The 16,314-nt window shown below is 46.7% G+C and overlaps 1 protein-coding gene across 2 annotated transcripts in view; it reads right to left on the bottom strand.

Moving 5' to 3' along the window:
* Positions 1 to 16,314, bottom strand: part of LIMK2 (LIM domain kinase 2) — a 54,921-nt gene that overhangs the window by 35,273 nt on the left and 3,334 nt on the right. Inside the window, exon 2 of one of the 2 annotated variants that reach the window (XM_046640124.1) lies at positions 8,604 to 8,703. The exons of the other annotated variant lie outside the window; for it this stretch is intronic. Within the exon in view, the coding sequence (XP_046496080.1) occupies positions 8,604 to 8,703 (100 nt within the window). The remainder of the gene's footprint in view (positions 1 to 8,603; positions 8,704 to 16,314) is intronic. 2 annotated transcript variants of the gene reach the window in all.

The following is a 16,314-nucleotide window of genomic DNA, read 5'->3' as shown; positions in this document are numbered from 1 at the left end:
AAACAGGACTTCATAGTACACAGAGAGGTGCAGACATTCTGTGATGATCTATCCTAACAATTTATCAACCCCACTGTCCATTTATGAATTGACACTTGAAATTGGAACACCCACAGCCCCTAAACAGGTGCTACCTCCCGACTCTTCCTGTTATCAAGAGTCCCAGGAAGCTGAATTAGGCATCAGAAGGTTGCTCTGTGAGCATGGACTTAAAAAGGGACATAAGCGGCCATGGAGAGAAATTTCATTCTGTCGGTGGTGAGCCGGCCAAACCAGCCCTGCCTACAACAAAGAACGTCCTTCTAGGGACCAAATCCAGACTCAGTATCTTTATCTGGACACACTGCTAGTTTTGCCTCTCTGACTTCTCACTTTCTGTTTCACTGCTGACCACTCATTATTATATTGGTTTTCAAACTAATTTTTTTTTTTAAAAAAAGATTGGTACCTGAGCTAACATCTGTTGCGAATCTTCCTTTTTTTTTTTTCTTTTTTTTCTCCCCGAAGTCCCCCAGTACATAGTTGTACATTGTAGCTATAGGCCCTCTGGTTGTGCTATGTGGGACGTCGCCTCAACACGGCCCGATGAGCAGTGCCATGTCTGTGCCCAGCATCTGAATCAGCGGAACCCTGGGTCACGAAAGCGGAGTGCACGAACCTAAGCACTCAGCCACAGGGCTAGCCCCTAAACTAATTTTTAATTGAAAAAAATCATTACTTCTTTAGATATGTAATGATCACCAATTCACATATTACTCAGCCCTGGAAGACATTTGCCTCCTTAGTAGCTAACACAAACGGCTAACACATGAGTGCTCACTCTGCGAGGCCCTGTTCCCACCCAGTGCTGCACATGACTTCACTTGTTTACCCCTCACGATAACACACTGAGGTTGGCAGTAGGTCAGTACCTCCATTTTATAGATGACGAAATGAAGCACAGAAAGAGTAAGTAACTTGTCCAAGGTGCACAGCTAATAAATGGCAGAACTAGGATTTGAACCCAAGCAATCTGGTTCTAGAGTCTGTGGTCTTAACTACCACCTGAGTGTGCTCTCATTACATGTAGATCTAACTAGTTTAACTCATAGAGGACAAACTTTATTTCCACGTTCTTGGGGAACTGCCAACCTATCTACCTATACCCTGCCATAAATTACCCATAAGTAAAAGATACTATGTTAAGTATTCCAATTTTTCCACTCTATACTTAATGGGCATCTTTAGCTAATAGCATCCTTCAAAGATTTCTAAAACTTAAAAACAAATAAATTTAGAAACTTACAATTAAAATTGAGATTTGTCAGATTTCAGGGCAATTCATAATTAGTTTGGGCTGAAATCATTTTTCCCTCTATTGCCTCTCTCTCCAGGGCTTGCTCCTGTCTGGAATTGTGCCTACAGAGAAACGCAGCTCAAGACCTACTGCTGGACAGGAGCACTCCTGGGCCAGCCTCTCTGGCTATTCTGGGGGCAGAATAAGTTTCAACTTCTCACCTCGACATTTGCAGGCAAATTTCCAAAACAACCCAATGTCCGGAACCGATTCCTCCCTGCCGTTTACAGTAAGTGCAGCCACGGTGGCTGCTAAGGGAAGGATGTGGGGAAGGGGCAGGGCAGGGAAAGGCCTCGCTTACATCATATCTTTTGGCCACCTCTGGCAATTCATTCAACAAATATCCCTCCCATGCTAAGGATATGTTCAGTGGTGACCCAACAAGGGGCAAAAAGCCCCGTGGTCCCTGACCAAGTTATGCTGACAGACTATTAGAGGTCTCAGGATGCCACTAAGGAGACGATCACATGAATAAATGTGAAAGTAAAACCACAAAAAAGCTTCAAAGGAAAGGTCTATGAAAGCATAAAACAGGGGCCATGACCTATTTTATAACTACTTCCCTGAGACATCCAGGTAAGGATCTGGAGGATGAGCAGGAGTTAATTAGGCCAAAAGAGGGCAAGGGGGCATCCCAGGCAGAGGGAACGGGAGGAACAAAGGCCTTGTTAGAAGAAAGGAAGACGCACTTTGGACAGTGTGAAGAAGGGCAGAGAGGCTGAAGTAGAGAGAGCAGGAGGCTGTGGGGAGAGGCCAGACTACAGGGGGCTCTGTATGCCACGGGGGGCTCTAGGGGCCAAAGTAAGGACTTCAGTCTTTATCCGAGAATACTGGAAAGTAAGTTGTGGAAGTGTGTAAGAATGGAGAGACGACACAGTGTGACGCAGTCAGACTTTTTTAAAGATCACTCACTCTGGCTGCTCTGTGGAGAAGGGATTGCGGGTGCAGAGTGACTATGGACAGTTAGAAGTCCTCTGCAGTCACCCAGGTGAAAGAGGATGGTAGCACGGAACAGGGTGGAGGTGGGGGAAATGGAAAGAAGTGGATGCATTCAAAATATAATCTGGACATAAAACTGATAGGCTTGGGTATAGAGGATGAGAGAGAAGCATCCAAGCGGACTCCCAGGTGCCGGCTTGGGCAGTGCGCGGATGGTGGTGCCATTCAACAGGACAGGTGACAGTGGAAGAGGAACCAGTTTTGGGAGGAAGACAAAGTCCAGCTGGGTCTGGGGTGCCTGGAAGACATTCAAATGGACATGTGAAGGTGACGGCAGGACACATTGGTCTAGAGCTCAGTCAGGGGAAAAGTCTGGACTGGAGATACTGATTTCAGGATTGTCCTTGTGTGGAGGACAACAGAAGCCACAGGCGAGGGTAGGACTGCCTAGGGAGAAAACAGAGAACCACATCTGGGAAAAACACCACCATTTCAGAGCTGGATAGAGGAGGATAAGCAAACTGGAATGATGAGAGAAGTGGGGCGAAACGGAGGAGAGTGTGGAATGTCATGGAAGCCAAGGGAAGAGAACATTTCAAGAGCGACAAAGACACTAATAACAAATGCTACCATCTATTAAGTCCTAATTATGGCCAGGCACCGTGCCAAGGGCTTGGAATACATGATACAATTAATCTGCACAACAACAAATTGAAGTGGGAACCGTTTCCCCTTTTCTAGTTGATGAAACTGTGGCAAAGAGAAGTTCAGCAGTTGGTTCAAGGTCAGGTGTCTGATAAGAGAAACTGGGATGGAAACTCAAGCAGCCTGACTCCAAACTCTGAGTCGCTTTTCTCTACTACCTCTAGTGCAGTTTAGGAGTTAATATAAAATGAAGACTGAAGAGTGCCCAGTGCACGAACCAACGAGGCTGTCCTCTGGAACATTACGAAGGGAAGCTGTGTCAGGACAGAGACAGCACGGAAGCCCGCTATTAGGAACGCCCTGTGTTATTACCTGTGTTCAGCTGTCTGAGGGAGTCAGTTAGAAGAGCAGGCCAGTACGTAAATCTGTATCCCCAACAGCATCTAATTTGGTGCCTTCAATACAGCAGACGATGCTCCAAATTAAACGTGAATGATTAATAGAAGAAGCAAAAGGCTGCCACGTGCTGCTAATCCTTCACATTATACCGTTCGAATGGTTTCAGAATGCTTTCTTCTCCGTACCTCCTTGTTCCTTACAACTACTCCATGAGGTAAATTACTTTCACCACATTTTATAGATAACAAACTGAGGCTCAAGTGGCAAAGGGACTGGCCCACAGTTACACAGCCAGCCTGGCTCCACTGAGACCTAAATCTAGGTCTTCCGACTTCAAGTCCACTGTTGTTTCCTGGAAGTCCCAGCGCAAAGAGGACCCTCCTGGGAGCTAGGGAGACTTGAGTTCAAATGTCAGCTCTGTGTGACCCTGGGCAAGTTCTTCGACCTTTCTGGGTCTTCCTGTTTTATATAAAATGGTGTTGCAGGGGCTGGCCCTGTGGCCTAGTGGTTAAGTTCAGCAGGCTCTGCTTTGGTGGCCTGGGTTCACGGTTCGGATCTTGGGTGTGCACCTATACTACTTGTCAGCCATGCTGTGGTGGCAACCAACATATAAAATAGAGGAAGACTGGCACAGATGTTAGCTCACGGTGAATCTTCCTCAAGCAAAAAAAAGAGGAAGATTTGCAACAGACGTTAGCTAAGGCTAATCTTCCTTAGAAAAAAAAAAACAGAAGAAGGAGAAGAAGAAGAGGAAGATGGGGTTGCAGGGTTATTGTGAGGGTTGACTCACATAATCTAAGTGAAACTCCAGATACAATGCTTAATAAATACCAGTCATCCATCCCCTGCCCCACCCCCACCCCCACCCCTTTCTATCCCTGCCCCAGACTGCAGCTGTGGGGCTTCTGTTATAGCATCTTAGTTGTCTCTTCCCAAAGAACAGAGCAGGATTAAGGCACATGGAAGGTTACATGCTGCTGCTGCTACATACTAGGAGTCCCACCCTGTGTTCATGCTAGAGTCCCTTGTGGGGGCACAGGAAGGCCGAGGTGGTAGCCTGTGCCTCTGTCAGGCAGGTCCCAGCTCCCTGCCCAACAGCCAGCCTTAATGACCCACTGGCCAGCTGTTTCCTTAGAAATAAACTAGACAAATGGCAAATCGGAATCCCAGGCCTGGGTCAATAAACGCAGCAGCAGCGCCCACAGTCCAACAGCAGATGGCAGAGTTGCTCCACTGACTCCCACGCCAGGAGCCGGCAGACCCAGGGGAAATTTAATAGCACTTTTATTGACACTTGAGAGTTCCTGAAGCCTTTGAACCAATACCCTTCAGTGTTATCTGACACCACCTGTGGCAAGTAGAGTGAGTGTTTTTACCCTGAAGTTACAGAAGAGGAAACTGAACCTCAGGGAGGTTAAATGACACGTCCATACCCAGAAATGCAAACAGATTCTTGTAAGCCAGGAGTCAGAACCCCAGCGAACTCTACTTAGTAGCTCTGTGACTAAGCAAATAACCTCCATTTCCCTATTTGTAAAATAGGTAAGACCAGTACGACAATGAGGTTATTGTAAGAATGCAATGAGATAACGCATGTGAGATGCTTAGCACAGTGTGTGGTGCAGAGTAGGCACTCAATAAATGGTACCTATTACTGTAATTATGATTCTACCTCACTTGTTTAGAAGGGGGTGTGGGTGAGAAAATGACCATGGCTTTCAGCATCACAGAAATACTCTGTCGTCAGTCAGCCCATTACACCACAGTCTCTGGTCGTTACGTGTGTAATTTCTTCACCGGCCTTTCCTGGAGTCAGAAATTTAGCGGAAATGATCTGTTGCCCGCTGAAATGACAAGAGCTCGCTGCATTATCCCTTTTCAAGGGCATAGCCATTAGAAACCACTTCTCAAAAGAGAAAGCTCAAATAGTGTGTGTTCATGGCCCTGAGAAAGGAGGCCCTGAATAGTTCCCAGGAGCCTTAAGAATGGTGGATTTTTTCCCTCTGATGATGCTGTTAGGAGTCAGGTCAAGCAACAGAGTCCCATGTAGGGGCCATAAAGACTAACAGAGGCAGCTTTTCCCTCTGCCCACGAACCCTCCTCTTTGGCCAAACACCTCTGATGAGGTGAAAGGGCAATCATCAGAAAACTTGTCAAGGTTCTTTGGCTTGCCAACCTGCCAAGAGGCCGGGTCACCATTCATAGCTCGACACTCTAACCTCAGCCACAAACGATGTGAGCCTGGCTGCTTTCCTGGCCTCCCCCACTGAGAGGGAGCCAGTTCTGGAGAGCTTCAGAGAGAAAGGACACAGCTCTGGAGCCAATGACACTGCTCGAGGAAAGGAAAGGCCAGAGGTACTTAGTGTCTAAACAGGCCTATTGCAAAGACAGAAGAGAGGAAGTAGAAGGGCTGGTCAGCTGAGTGTCCAGAGATCAGAAGGATCCTGGCCAGGCGCCCAACTGCGCCAGCACAATTACAGACTGGGCTACTTCCAGGAGGTCTGTCAGCTGGCCTCCACTCTACAGTCCCAGGTTCCAGCCCTAAGTGGCTCCCTATTTTCCTGGGTACCTGAGAATCTGGCGGAAGGTTATCGGAGGCAGGATTAGGGATGTAGCCGCAGTGAGGGGGGAAGGGGTAGTGCAAGGAGAAGGCGAGGGAAGGAGTTTGGGCCAAACCCCAGCAATTTGTCCACTCAATATCCAGCCCCACCCTGTGACTAGGAAAACAAAGGTGTGGGGGAAGGGGAAAAGAAAAGTCATTTCCTTTATTGTAACTGCAGCCCAGCTGGGTGAGAGCAAGGTTGGAAGGGAGTCATGAAGAATGAACTGCTTTGGGTAGCATGGAGGGAGGGTCCTGCTTCCAGCAGGCCTGCACCCAGACACTCTGAATTCATCAGAGAATCACAGATGAGCTGGGGTGGAAGAGACCTTAAAAGACCATTCAGGCTGATGCCTCATGCTCCGCATAACCCAGGTTACTTCCGGGGTCAGGCTGGGCCTTCACAGCCCTGAAGATCTTCCTCCAATTTGGGCAAAAGTCAAATTGGCTCCAAAGCAGATGCCCCCACGGCAAATTACTAGACTCCGTCTAAGGGGCTCCCCATCTTCCAGTTTGCACGGGAAAGCTCAGGAGTCTGGAGATGCACCCCTGCAATACGGCTGGATTAGAGACACTCCACCCTTGAGGCAAAGTTGTAAACAGGAGACGAATCTTCATGCTCTACTTCCCTCACAGGCATGATCTTTGGTTTAATTGTGCCAGAGTAATTCAAGGTTGACATTCATGCCGAGCCTCCACATCAGATGACCCATGAGTATGTAATAAGAGAAATAAATGTATGCATGGCGGTGTATATAAACACACACATAGTGTAATATAAAGTGACAGCTACTGATGATTAAGGGTTTTGTATGTGTCAGATGCTATGCTAGGCACTTTACACAGGTTCTCACACTTAATCCTCCCCAACCACCTTGTGGGAGTAGTACACTCTTATCCCCATTTTACAGATGAGGTGCCTGAAGCTCAGCAAAGTCACCTAAAGCCAGTTAATAAATTGCAAAGCCAGGATTTGAAACCAGATAGTCTCATTCCACAGCCTGCCTTCTTATCCACCACGATCTTGTGGCTCACTTCTTTACGAGCATGTATTTGTGTGTATGGTTTTCTCTCTCTGACACATATCTCACACACACACAGCTAGCATCTGACCAGATCTACAAATGACCCAAGACTTCACTTCTAAGGCCGGCTCCTGCCATCCATGGCCCGTTGTGTAACTCTTTTTGTCTTTTTGGTTTCAGGCCTCTCATCTGTGATATGAAGCGGTTATATCACACAGTAGGTAGTCCCTTCTAGTTCTGAAGTTCTTTAGTTCTAGGAGAATCCAGAAATCCCAAAGATTAGCATGTTGTACCCTATCCTGCTTATTTTGGATAGAAAATATTCATACAAATAGGAAAACAGCAGGAACAAATATGACCATCTGGGTTAGATGCCAAGGCAAGCCCCGGCCTGGGAACTCACTAGGTTCAGATGCTGCTGGTTAACCTCAGCTCCAAAAGGGAAGAGTCAGCCAAAGCTTTATCTGTAAGGTCCCTTAACAGCTCTGACGCTTTGCTCCTGTCTTACTAAAAGGCATAGTAAAGGTAGAATCAACTTGCCTGAGGGTAAAAGGAGGAGGAACCAAGGCAATTAGATCCACAGAGAAGATTGGAGAGCTCTGAGTTAGAGCTGAGACGGCACAAAAATGTTGGTTCCTCTCCAACTATTCCAGAGGCCAGAGCTCCCCAGACCAACCCCCTACACACCCCAACCCCGTGTAGTTCCTGTAGTTATGGGTGGAGGCAAGTGCTTAAAGGTCAATTAAATTACTTGATAGCAGCAAGAAGGATGCTTTACAACAAGAGCTGTGTGCGGGAGCTGGAATCTACACCACAGCACATGGTGCCTGTCTACGCAGTCTGTCTCATTCTCAGAATGTGAGCACAGTCCCACCACTTCAGAGCACGGGGGCCACACATGCCTACCCAGCCTCCGACATGGAATGACTGCAGGCCAGGCACTGTTTTATGTTCTGGAGAATGCAAAGACAAGCTCCCACTCTTGAGGATTCCAATCACCCAGGGGAAAGAAAGAACCATTCAGTGTGTGCCTACCATGTGCTGGGCCCTCGGTACACATGATTTCATTCAATCTTAACAAGTCTATGAGATAGAGTCTTAACGCCTGTATTTTCCTAATGACGAAACTGAGCCTCAGATGGCAGGAACAAATCTGATTTTAAAGTCTGCGTTACTTTCAAGAAACTGAGCTGCCTCCAAACAATAATCTAGGAGCTATAATAAAGTTCATAACAAAAAGCAGGACACTAGGGAGGCATCCTGTGGTGAAGAGCGGGCTCTGCCAACTGTGCTCAAAACAGCCCTTCAGGCACCTGCATAATGAGCAGTGCAGCGGTGGGAAAGTCACTCTTTCTGGGCCTCGGCTTCCTCATCTATAAAGTGAGGGCGCTGGGACACCCTGGAAAGGGCTCCTCCATCCCCCCACCCCACCTCTAGCTGCAGCTGGCCCATTTATGGCTCTTCCACTTTCACCTGGTGTCGGGGGCCACACCTGACGTTTGCTCATGTGCCCTTCCTTGGCACACCCCGGCCCCTGCCCCCAGCTCACTCACACCGAAATGGAAACCCTAAGTCAGAAGCTTATTTTTGCATTTTCAGAACATGAAATAGTGCCTGGCCCTTACTGCACTGGCAAAGACAGGAGGACAGGCCCACTTACCGGAAGCAAGAACTGTGCCAGGCTTCATTGACAGTCCTATACAATCTCTGGCTTGGTGCGACGTGGTCCCCACAGCCCTGACACCTCCAGGCATCCTCACCTGCACACAAAACCAAGGGGTTCAGAGGCTGAAGCAGCACGGAGCACAGGGACGGGATTTCTACTGTGTAGAATAAAACTGAGTTAAGAGACTCATATTGAAAGGGCTGGGCCAATGCTCGGCTAGATGCACAATTTCCTCCTCCAGAGGATCTCTGGTAAGTAAGCACTCATCCAGCCTCTGCTCATCTCTCCAGGGACAGGGAATTCAAGGCCTCAAAAGTAATCTCATTCCATTTTTTTTTTTTTTAAAGATTTTATTATTTCCTTTTTCTCCCCAAAACCCCCCGGTACATAGCTGCATATTCTTCGTTGTGGGTTCTTCTAGTTGTGGCATGTGGGACGCCACCTCAGCGTGGTCTGATGAGCAGTGCCATGTCCGCGCCCAGGATTCGAACCAACGAAACACTGGGCCGCCTGCAGCGGAGTGCGCGAACTTAACCACTCGGCCATGGGGCCAGCCCCAATCTCATTCCATTTTTTAAAAATGGTTCTGATGGTTCCTTTTTCCACTGAAACAAAACTTGCCTTTTCCTTGAACTTTCAGCCTTGCTCATAGCTCTGAGTAGATGAAATGAACAAGGTCTTTTTCTTTTCAGGGTCACCCTTTCTTACGACTGTTCCCAGCCAGCACCCAGAAACTTCTCTCTAGGTTAAATACATCATTGCCTTTTCCTATTCCTCCAAAGCTCTGGTTTCCCATCACCTAGTCCAGGAGCTCATTCATTCAGCTAACATCATGGGTCTTCTTGATGTAAAGCTCTATGTTGGAGACTGTTGGATAACACCATCCATGCTCCTCCAGGAGCAAATCCACTGGAAAAGAGACATTCTTCCATATTGTAATTTTTCATTTACATATTATTTCGGAGGTAGAAACAAAGTGCTATTTTAGCTCAGAGAAATAAGCTATAGGTACAGAAGGCAAAGAACAAACATCTAATGAACATCTCCTATATGCCAAGAACTGTGCTAGGTGCTTTCACAGACCCGATTTCATTTAATTCTCAAAACAATCCTGTGAGACAGGGATTATTATACTCATTTAATAGATGAGAGAACCATAACTTGGGGCTGGTGGTGACAGGCCAAGTGGCAGATCTAGCATTTTAACTCAAGTCTGGCTCATTCTAAAGCCCATGCTCTTCCCACTCCGCCATGTTAATTCCTGCTTATTCCACTGAGAGGAGTCAGGAAAGTCTTTGAAGGGGAAGCTGACACTTGAGCTGAGCCCTGAAAGATGGGGCACGTTTACCAAAGGCTGAGAAAGGATGCAAAAGAGCTGTGGAACATGGGTAATAGCACAGAGTCGATCCACGTTCCTCCAAAAGCGACAAAACACAATACTCCTGGTGTGGCTCAGATGCCACCTTCTTGAAATAAAGAGGGCAGCTGAGCTCAAGCTGTGGTACCTGACTCAGCCCTAGAAAGCGGGACAAGGTTGTTACAAGACTCCCTTGTGCGCTCCGTGTATGCAGCTTTGTTCTCTCTGGGTAACTCTAGACTGCCACAGGCACAGTGACAGTCACCGAATCTTGTTTCATAGACACAGGGGCCATGAATAGACAATGCACGGCTCCGGGCACTTCAAGATTGCTCAGCAGCATTCTGGGGCACCCAGGGCAGATAGCCCTGAGGAGAGTTAAATAAGCTGGCAGAAGGCTTTAAAACCTCGACCCACCCACTCCTCTCCTCTAGTTCCACAGCGACAGGACATACATGCCCATCACCTCCTGGATTTAAACTTCTCAGACTGTCAGTTGGGGCTTTTTGTTTTTTGGGTGGTTGTGGCCAGAGACTATACCATCATCTTCACAAAAACTCCAAGGCAGAAAGTCTGCGAGACTCACTCAAATTGGGTTATGGACAGTGGGGGAGACAGTGAATTAGTGAGAGGGTTTTTAATGAACACAGACATCCAAATGAATCTTCCAAGTCTAGAGGTACCAGTTTGAAACATTTTTGGAAGTCTTACATGGAAGGGTTTTCAGAGTCAGTTTGTGAACTGCCACATCCCACCCCCAGCAAATCTTTCTTTCTTTCTTTTTGCAGAGGAAGATTCGCCCTAAACTAACATCTATTGCCAATCTCCCTCTTTTTTTTCCTCCCTAAAGCCCCAGTACAAAGTTGTGTATAGCTGTAAGTTCTTCTGCTTCTTCTATGTAAGCCACTGCCAGAACATGGCTATTGACAGACAAGTGGTGTGGTTCAACATCTGGGAAGCAAACTGGGGCGTCCAAAGCAGAGTGCACCAAATTTTAACCACTAGGCCATCAGGGCTGGCTCACTCCCAGCAAATCTTATTATTTTAAGTCACACCTTGTGTCTTGTTTTTACTTGTTAACCAAAAGGAATAGTCTGTAACCTGACCACCCACTTAACAATTCAACATCTTGGCTCTACAACTTCTGGCTATTTCCAAAGTTCGAAAAGGATCAAGACTTTCCACTAGGAGGATATTCGAGATACTTTCTATCGCCACACCCTCTAGAGCCTGCCCTCCTTTCTCCAGTCCCGAGAAACTCAAAGCCATTCAATCAACACTTATTTAGCACCTGCTCTGTGGTAGGCACTGCGGACACAAAATCAAGACCCCTACTGGCTTCTCTCACATCCACCTGGTTCCACCTGCCCAATCTCTCTCCAGTCCCTCCCTGTGCCTCACCGCAGCTGGAGTTCAGGTCTTTGGCTTCTCTTCCCCGTCCCCTGCACCATCTTGGCTGGCTCACCCAGACTCGCCGATGTCTACAGAACAAAGGCTCAGCTGGTGAGCACGGCACTCCTGTTCTAGACTCATCCTCTCCCACCTCTCAGAAGATATGCTCTTTCCACTATCTCTACCACCACTCCCTTCTCCACTGGCTCCTTCCAGTTATCATTTAAATAAGTTCAAGTCTTTCCCATTAAAAAAAAAAAATCTGGACTCCATTTTCCCCTCTAGCTACCACCCTTGCAAACGCTTCACAGCCACATGTATTAGAAAGTTGTTTACACATTACCCCTCATTTCCTCTCTTCCCACTTACCGCATAATCCACTGCAATCTGACTTCCACCCCCGCCATTTCTCTGAAACTGTCTCACCAAGGGCAACAGTGACCGTTTATTGCTAAATTCAATGGACACGCTTCAGTCACTCTTTGAGCAAATATTTCCTGCATGCCAGCTATGTGTCTAACACTGTGCTGGGAAAAGGGCAGCAAACAAGAGAGCGATTAAACATAGAGCAGATATTAAACAATAACATAATTATTTTAATTATAATTGGGGCAAGTAGCATGAAGGAGATATCAAGTTCATAACTAGGAAAATGGGGGTGCGGTAGGGCAAACAAGTAATCCTTAGGGAAGTAATTTCCAAGCTGAGCTCTAAAGGATGAATATAAATTAACCAGGTAAAAAGGAGGAAGGAGGGCCGGCCTGGTGGCGCAGTGGTTAAGTTCGCAGGTTCTGCTTCTTGGCAGCCCGGCTCAGCAGTTCACGGTTCAGATCCATGGCACCGCTTGGCAAAAAGCCATGCTGTGGTAGGCGTCCCATGTACAAAGGAGAGGAGATGGGCATGGATGTTACCCCAGGGCCAGTCTTCCTCAGCAAAAAGAGGAGGATTGGCAATAGTTAGCTCAGGGCTGATCTTCCTCAAAAAAAAAAGGAGGAAGGAAGGATAACAATGGAGACTGGGGTAGGGGAGACACGTGCAAAGGTCCTGAGGCAGGAACACAAACTCCCCACACATCATTAAAGTCAGCTACTGTCAGCTCCAAAGGACTAGGGAAAGCAAAACCGGTCTGCTACAGCCTCAATAAACATTTATTGTAGGAACCAATGGCCTTCCGCAAGGTGGCCCTAAAGAACCTTTATCTCTCACCATCCCTTACAAAGGATGCTCTAGCCACATTTCGATCTACTTTCTATTCCTGCCACACACATTCATGTTCTTGCATCCTAACATTCACACCTCAAGCTATTCTCTGTGTTTAGCATACTTTACCCACCTTTTTCCTTAATCAAACATCTAGCCTTCCTTGATGGTCCCCCAAAGGTAGGCAGTGTTTCTTTCACTTTGTCTATGCCTGCTTTATATTATTTATTCTGTAATTACAGTTCATTATGTTTCTGTCTCCTCCAGTCCCTCCCTCCACCCCCAGCTCCAAGGGGCAAACACTGCACCTTGATCATCTTCAAATCTCTAGGGCCTAGCATACAGCCTGGTGCAGAACAGATACTCCTTTGTGTGACAAATCCAACTGAAAAAGTGGATCCAACTGCCAGCTGTAAAGATAAGCTCCCACCGTCAGCAGGGATGATTCAACTGGGAAAAGTGTTCTGGCTCTCAGGCTGACTACCTACAGGTAAAGTCACATCTAGGTGCACAGGCCTCAGCCTATCATGTTCTACCTGAGCAAGGATATTCACGCAGAGCCTTCAGCCTCCCAAGCCCAGATGTTCTTCCAAAGAATACTCTTGGCCTTTTCAGCTCCCTTACAGCCCTGAAAGTCCATGATCCTAGTTCTCTGACAACCTTCACTCTAGGAAAGGTGAGAGAAGTATAATAATACAGTCTTGGAGATTTCCGTGAGGCCCAATGGAAGACCAATCCCGAGTCCAGTCTGCCTAGGAAATTCTTCCTCCAGGAAAACACCTTGTTGTACCAGTTTGTTCACTCTCTCCCTCTACTGTATTTACCTCTCATATTTGCAGACTTATCAACAGTGGCTACTGACTGAGTCCAGAAAGGGAGATTGATTAAGTCAATGTCCTCAGTAGCCTCAAATAATAAGGGGCTCTTATTAAATGTTTAATAATCAGAAAAATGTGCCCTGACAGTTATTGGAATTTGTTGCTTATAAGAAGTGGTAAATGTGTAATGTAAACAAGATGAGAATTATACCAAATGGCTCATTATAAAGTTCTCACCTTCAGGTTCTTTTGAATACTAGTATAAAACATATTCAGTTTATGCAGGATGCAAGGATGGTAAGGCTGGAAGGGCCTTTAGAAATCATCTACTCTAATCTAATTCTTTCATTTTTCTAAAAGAAAAGGAGAATTGAGCTGCCTAACCATCAGAAAGCTGATGTGGGAGGGGCTCAAACCCAAGTTCTGAGACTACCAGACCAGTCGCATTTTTATTATCTTACGCAGCCTCCGACAAGCTGAGACTTGCTCAAGACTACACAGTTGTTCTGTGGAAGGGCTTGGCCTGGTAGCTCAGCTCAGAGCCCGTGCATTTCCCACAAGACACTAACATTCACCTTAATCTCGGTCTAAGAGCTGGGTTTCTGCAAACTAGTCCTTTTCAGACTTCAAAGTGGTGAGAAATCCCCAAGTGCTGAGACCTCATGAGACCATAAAGCTTAGCCTGAACCAACATGCACAGACCCGATCCTCTTGTTTGAGAAAAATCCTTGATGCTTCTCATGTTCCACCAGGCAATGAGAACCAGGAACAAAATCCAGCCAATTCAGTGGAGTGCAAAACAACAAGTATGGTAACTGTTGTGACCCCTGGGATCTGGCAGGTCAGGTGTATAAACTGCACTTGTTTCAGGACAAAGCAGGAAGCAGAGGGGCAGGGCAGCAGCTCGTGGGGAACAGCCAAAAGAGAAAAGATCACATTTTAATGAAGTGACTACCAACGAGACTAACAGTAATGATTAACATTCCTTTAGATACTTTCCTCTATATCCCAAAGGGTTTTCCACCTCACTAGCTTACCAAATATTACCAAAGGGAGTGTCTAAGGAAAAAAGATTAGATGATTTTTAAAGGAGCTTTGGAAATTCTCTGGACCTTAGATTCTTCCTTCATAAAAGGAGGCGTCAAACGATTCCTTCTAGCTCTGAGAGTCTGTGACGCCAAACCAGGGGCTTCTCATTCAGGTGAAAAAAATGTCTATGTACAGACACAGGCATCTCAGAAAGTTTCATTCTTGCTGTTGTTCTCTTCTGCTTTTCTTCATCAGGAGAAATTTGTGAGGGTCAAGCAGAAGAACTAGAGTTAGACCTGGATTTGAAACCTGGCTCTGTGACCTTGGGCAAATTATTTAACCTCTCTGAGCTTGTCTCTTAATCTTTAAAAAAGAGGATAATGCCACCTACTTTACAGGATTACCAAGAGGATTAAGAGAAACAACAATATATGTGAAAATACCTCCCGCAGTACCTGGCATTTAGTTGGCAAATGAATTGAGAGTGGCTTTTCTTCCTTCCTTCATGTATATCTAGGGGGTTGGCTGAGTAAAGGTTGAGCTGCATACGCTAACCTCTAAAACCTGAAGGGAACGTTTTCAACACAAATTGAGCAAATATTTTCTATGTGTCCACTTGCAAGACACAGACTAGGCCACAAACTGCTGGGGGCCCTTGGTGAGTACTCATGGGGCGTGAGGGACAAGGATATGTAGAGAAATAACACACGTCAGAAAGGGACAAACCAGGTGCCGGGGGCAGGGCAAGCTCGGCACAGTAATAAGACACCTGGTAGAGAAACAAACGAACAGATGGTTCCTGTGGCTTTCGGGCACTCAGGTTCTCACTTCCAACCGTGAGTTTACTCGGCTATGAGTGAGCAGGCATTTTCTTATCTGGAGGAAGACCTAGAGAGAATCTCTTTATCAGAAGACGAGTTCACCAATTCACATATTCCCAGATGGCAGTTCTCTACCATTGTCAATAACAGGGAAAAAACTCCAACTACTTTGAGTCCTTATCGTGTGCCGGGCAGCGTTCTCAGCACTATGCAAGCACGAACGAACTGAACATAAAGATCCCATGATGAGGACTAGTTGTGAAGGACTATTACTGTTCCCATTTTACCGAAGAGGAAACTGAAATGCTCAGCAAACAAGTGTTAGAGCTGGGATTAGACCATAGGTCTGCTAAACTCCAAAGTCTGTATCTTTACATTTTAGACTTTCTTTCCAGGAAAAATAAATTACAGGCAAAAGATCTGACAAAATAGAATCCCAGGGTGGACGCTCAAGGAATACTTTAATAGAACCAGGCAACGGTTTCACATTCTAGTTACTGTTGGATGTAAATTAATAGGTAAAACAGTCTAATTCTTGTTACTGGATAAAGAAAGGGGAGGGGTGAGAAAGAAAACAGACTTGTAAGAGACTGCCACAGTTCTCACAGGTCCTCTCACTGAAATGCCAAAGTGATGCCTGGGGTGCCCCCCCCCCCCCCCCCCCGTATGCCCTGAGCCCCCGCCCCCCCCAGGTTGCACTGATCAGATGCCAGCCCTGGGGTGGGTATCAGCCCAGCTTCCAGAAGGTGCGGAAAATCCACCAGGAATGTGGAAAGCCTAATACAGCCCGTTGAACATGATGGGTTTCTACTCAGCTCTGAAACCTTGTGGTTCTCTTGGGTCCTACCTTGCTCCCTCCACCCCATATCTACGGCCATCCAAGTCACACTGCTCTGCCCATGACAAGAGGCATTTCCTACTGGTTGGTGCTTTCTTCTCCATTCCTATCACTAACACCTCAGCTCAGGGCCCACTCTATCTACCTCCAGACTGGTGCCCTGTCTCACCCTTGTCCAATCCATCCTGCCCACCAATGCCAGATTGATTGTCTAAAAGCAAAATGCCCATGTTATGACTCTTCCTCCCTC

The sequence above is a fragment of the Equus quagga genome, chromosome 15, assembly GCF_021613505.1.
Source record: "Equus quagga isolate Etosha38 chromosome 15, UCLA_HA_Equagga_1.0, whole genome shotgun sequence".
In the NCBI taxonomy this organism is placed as follows: Eukaryota; Metazoa; Chordata; class Mammalia; order Perissodactyla; family Equidae; genus Equus; species Equus quagga.
Note: the sequence above shows the minus strand (reverse complement) of the source record. Positions and strands in the feature narration are given on the sequence as shown.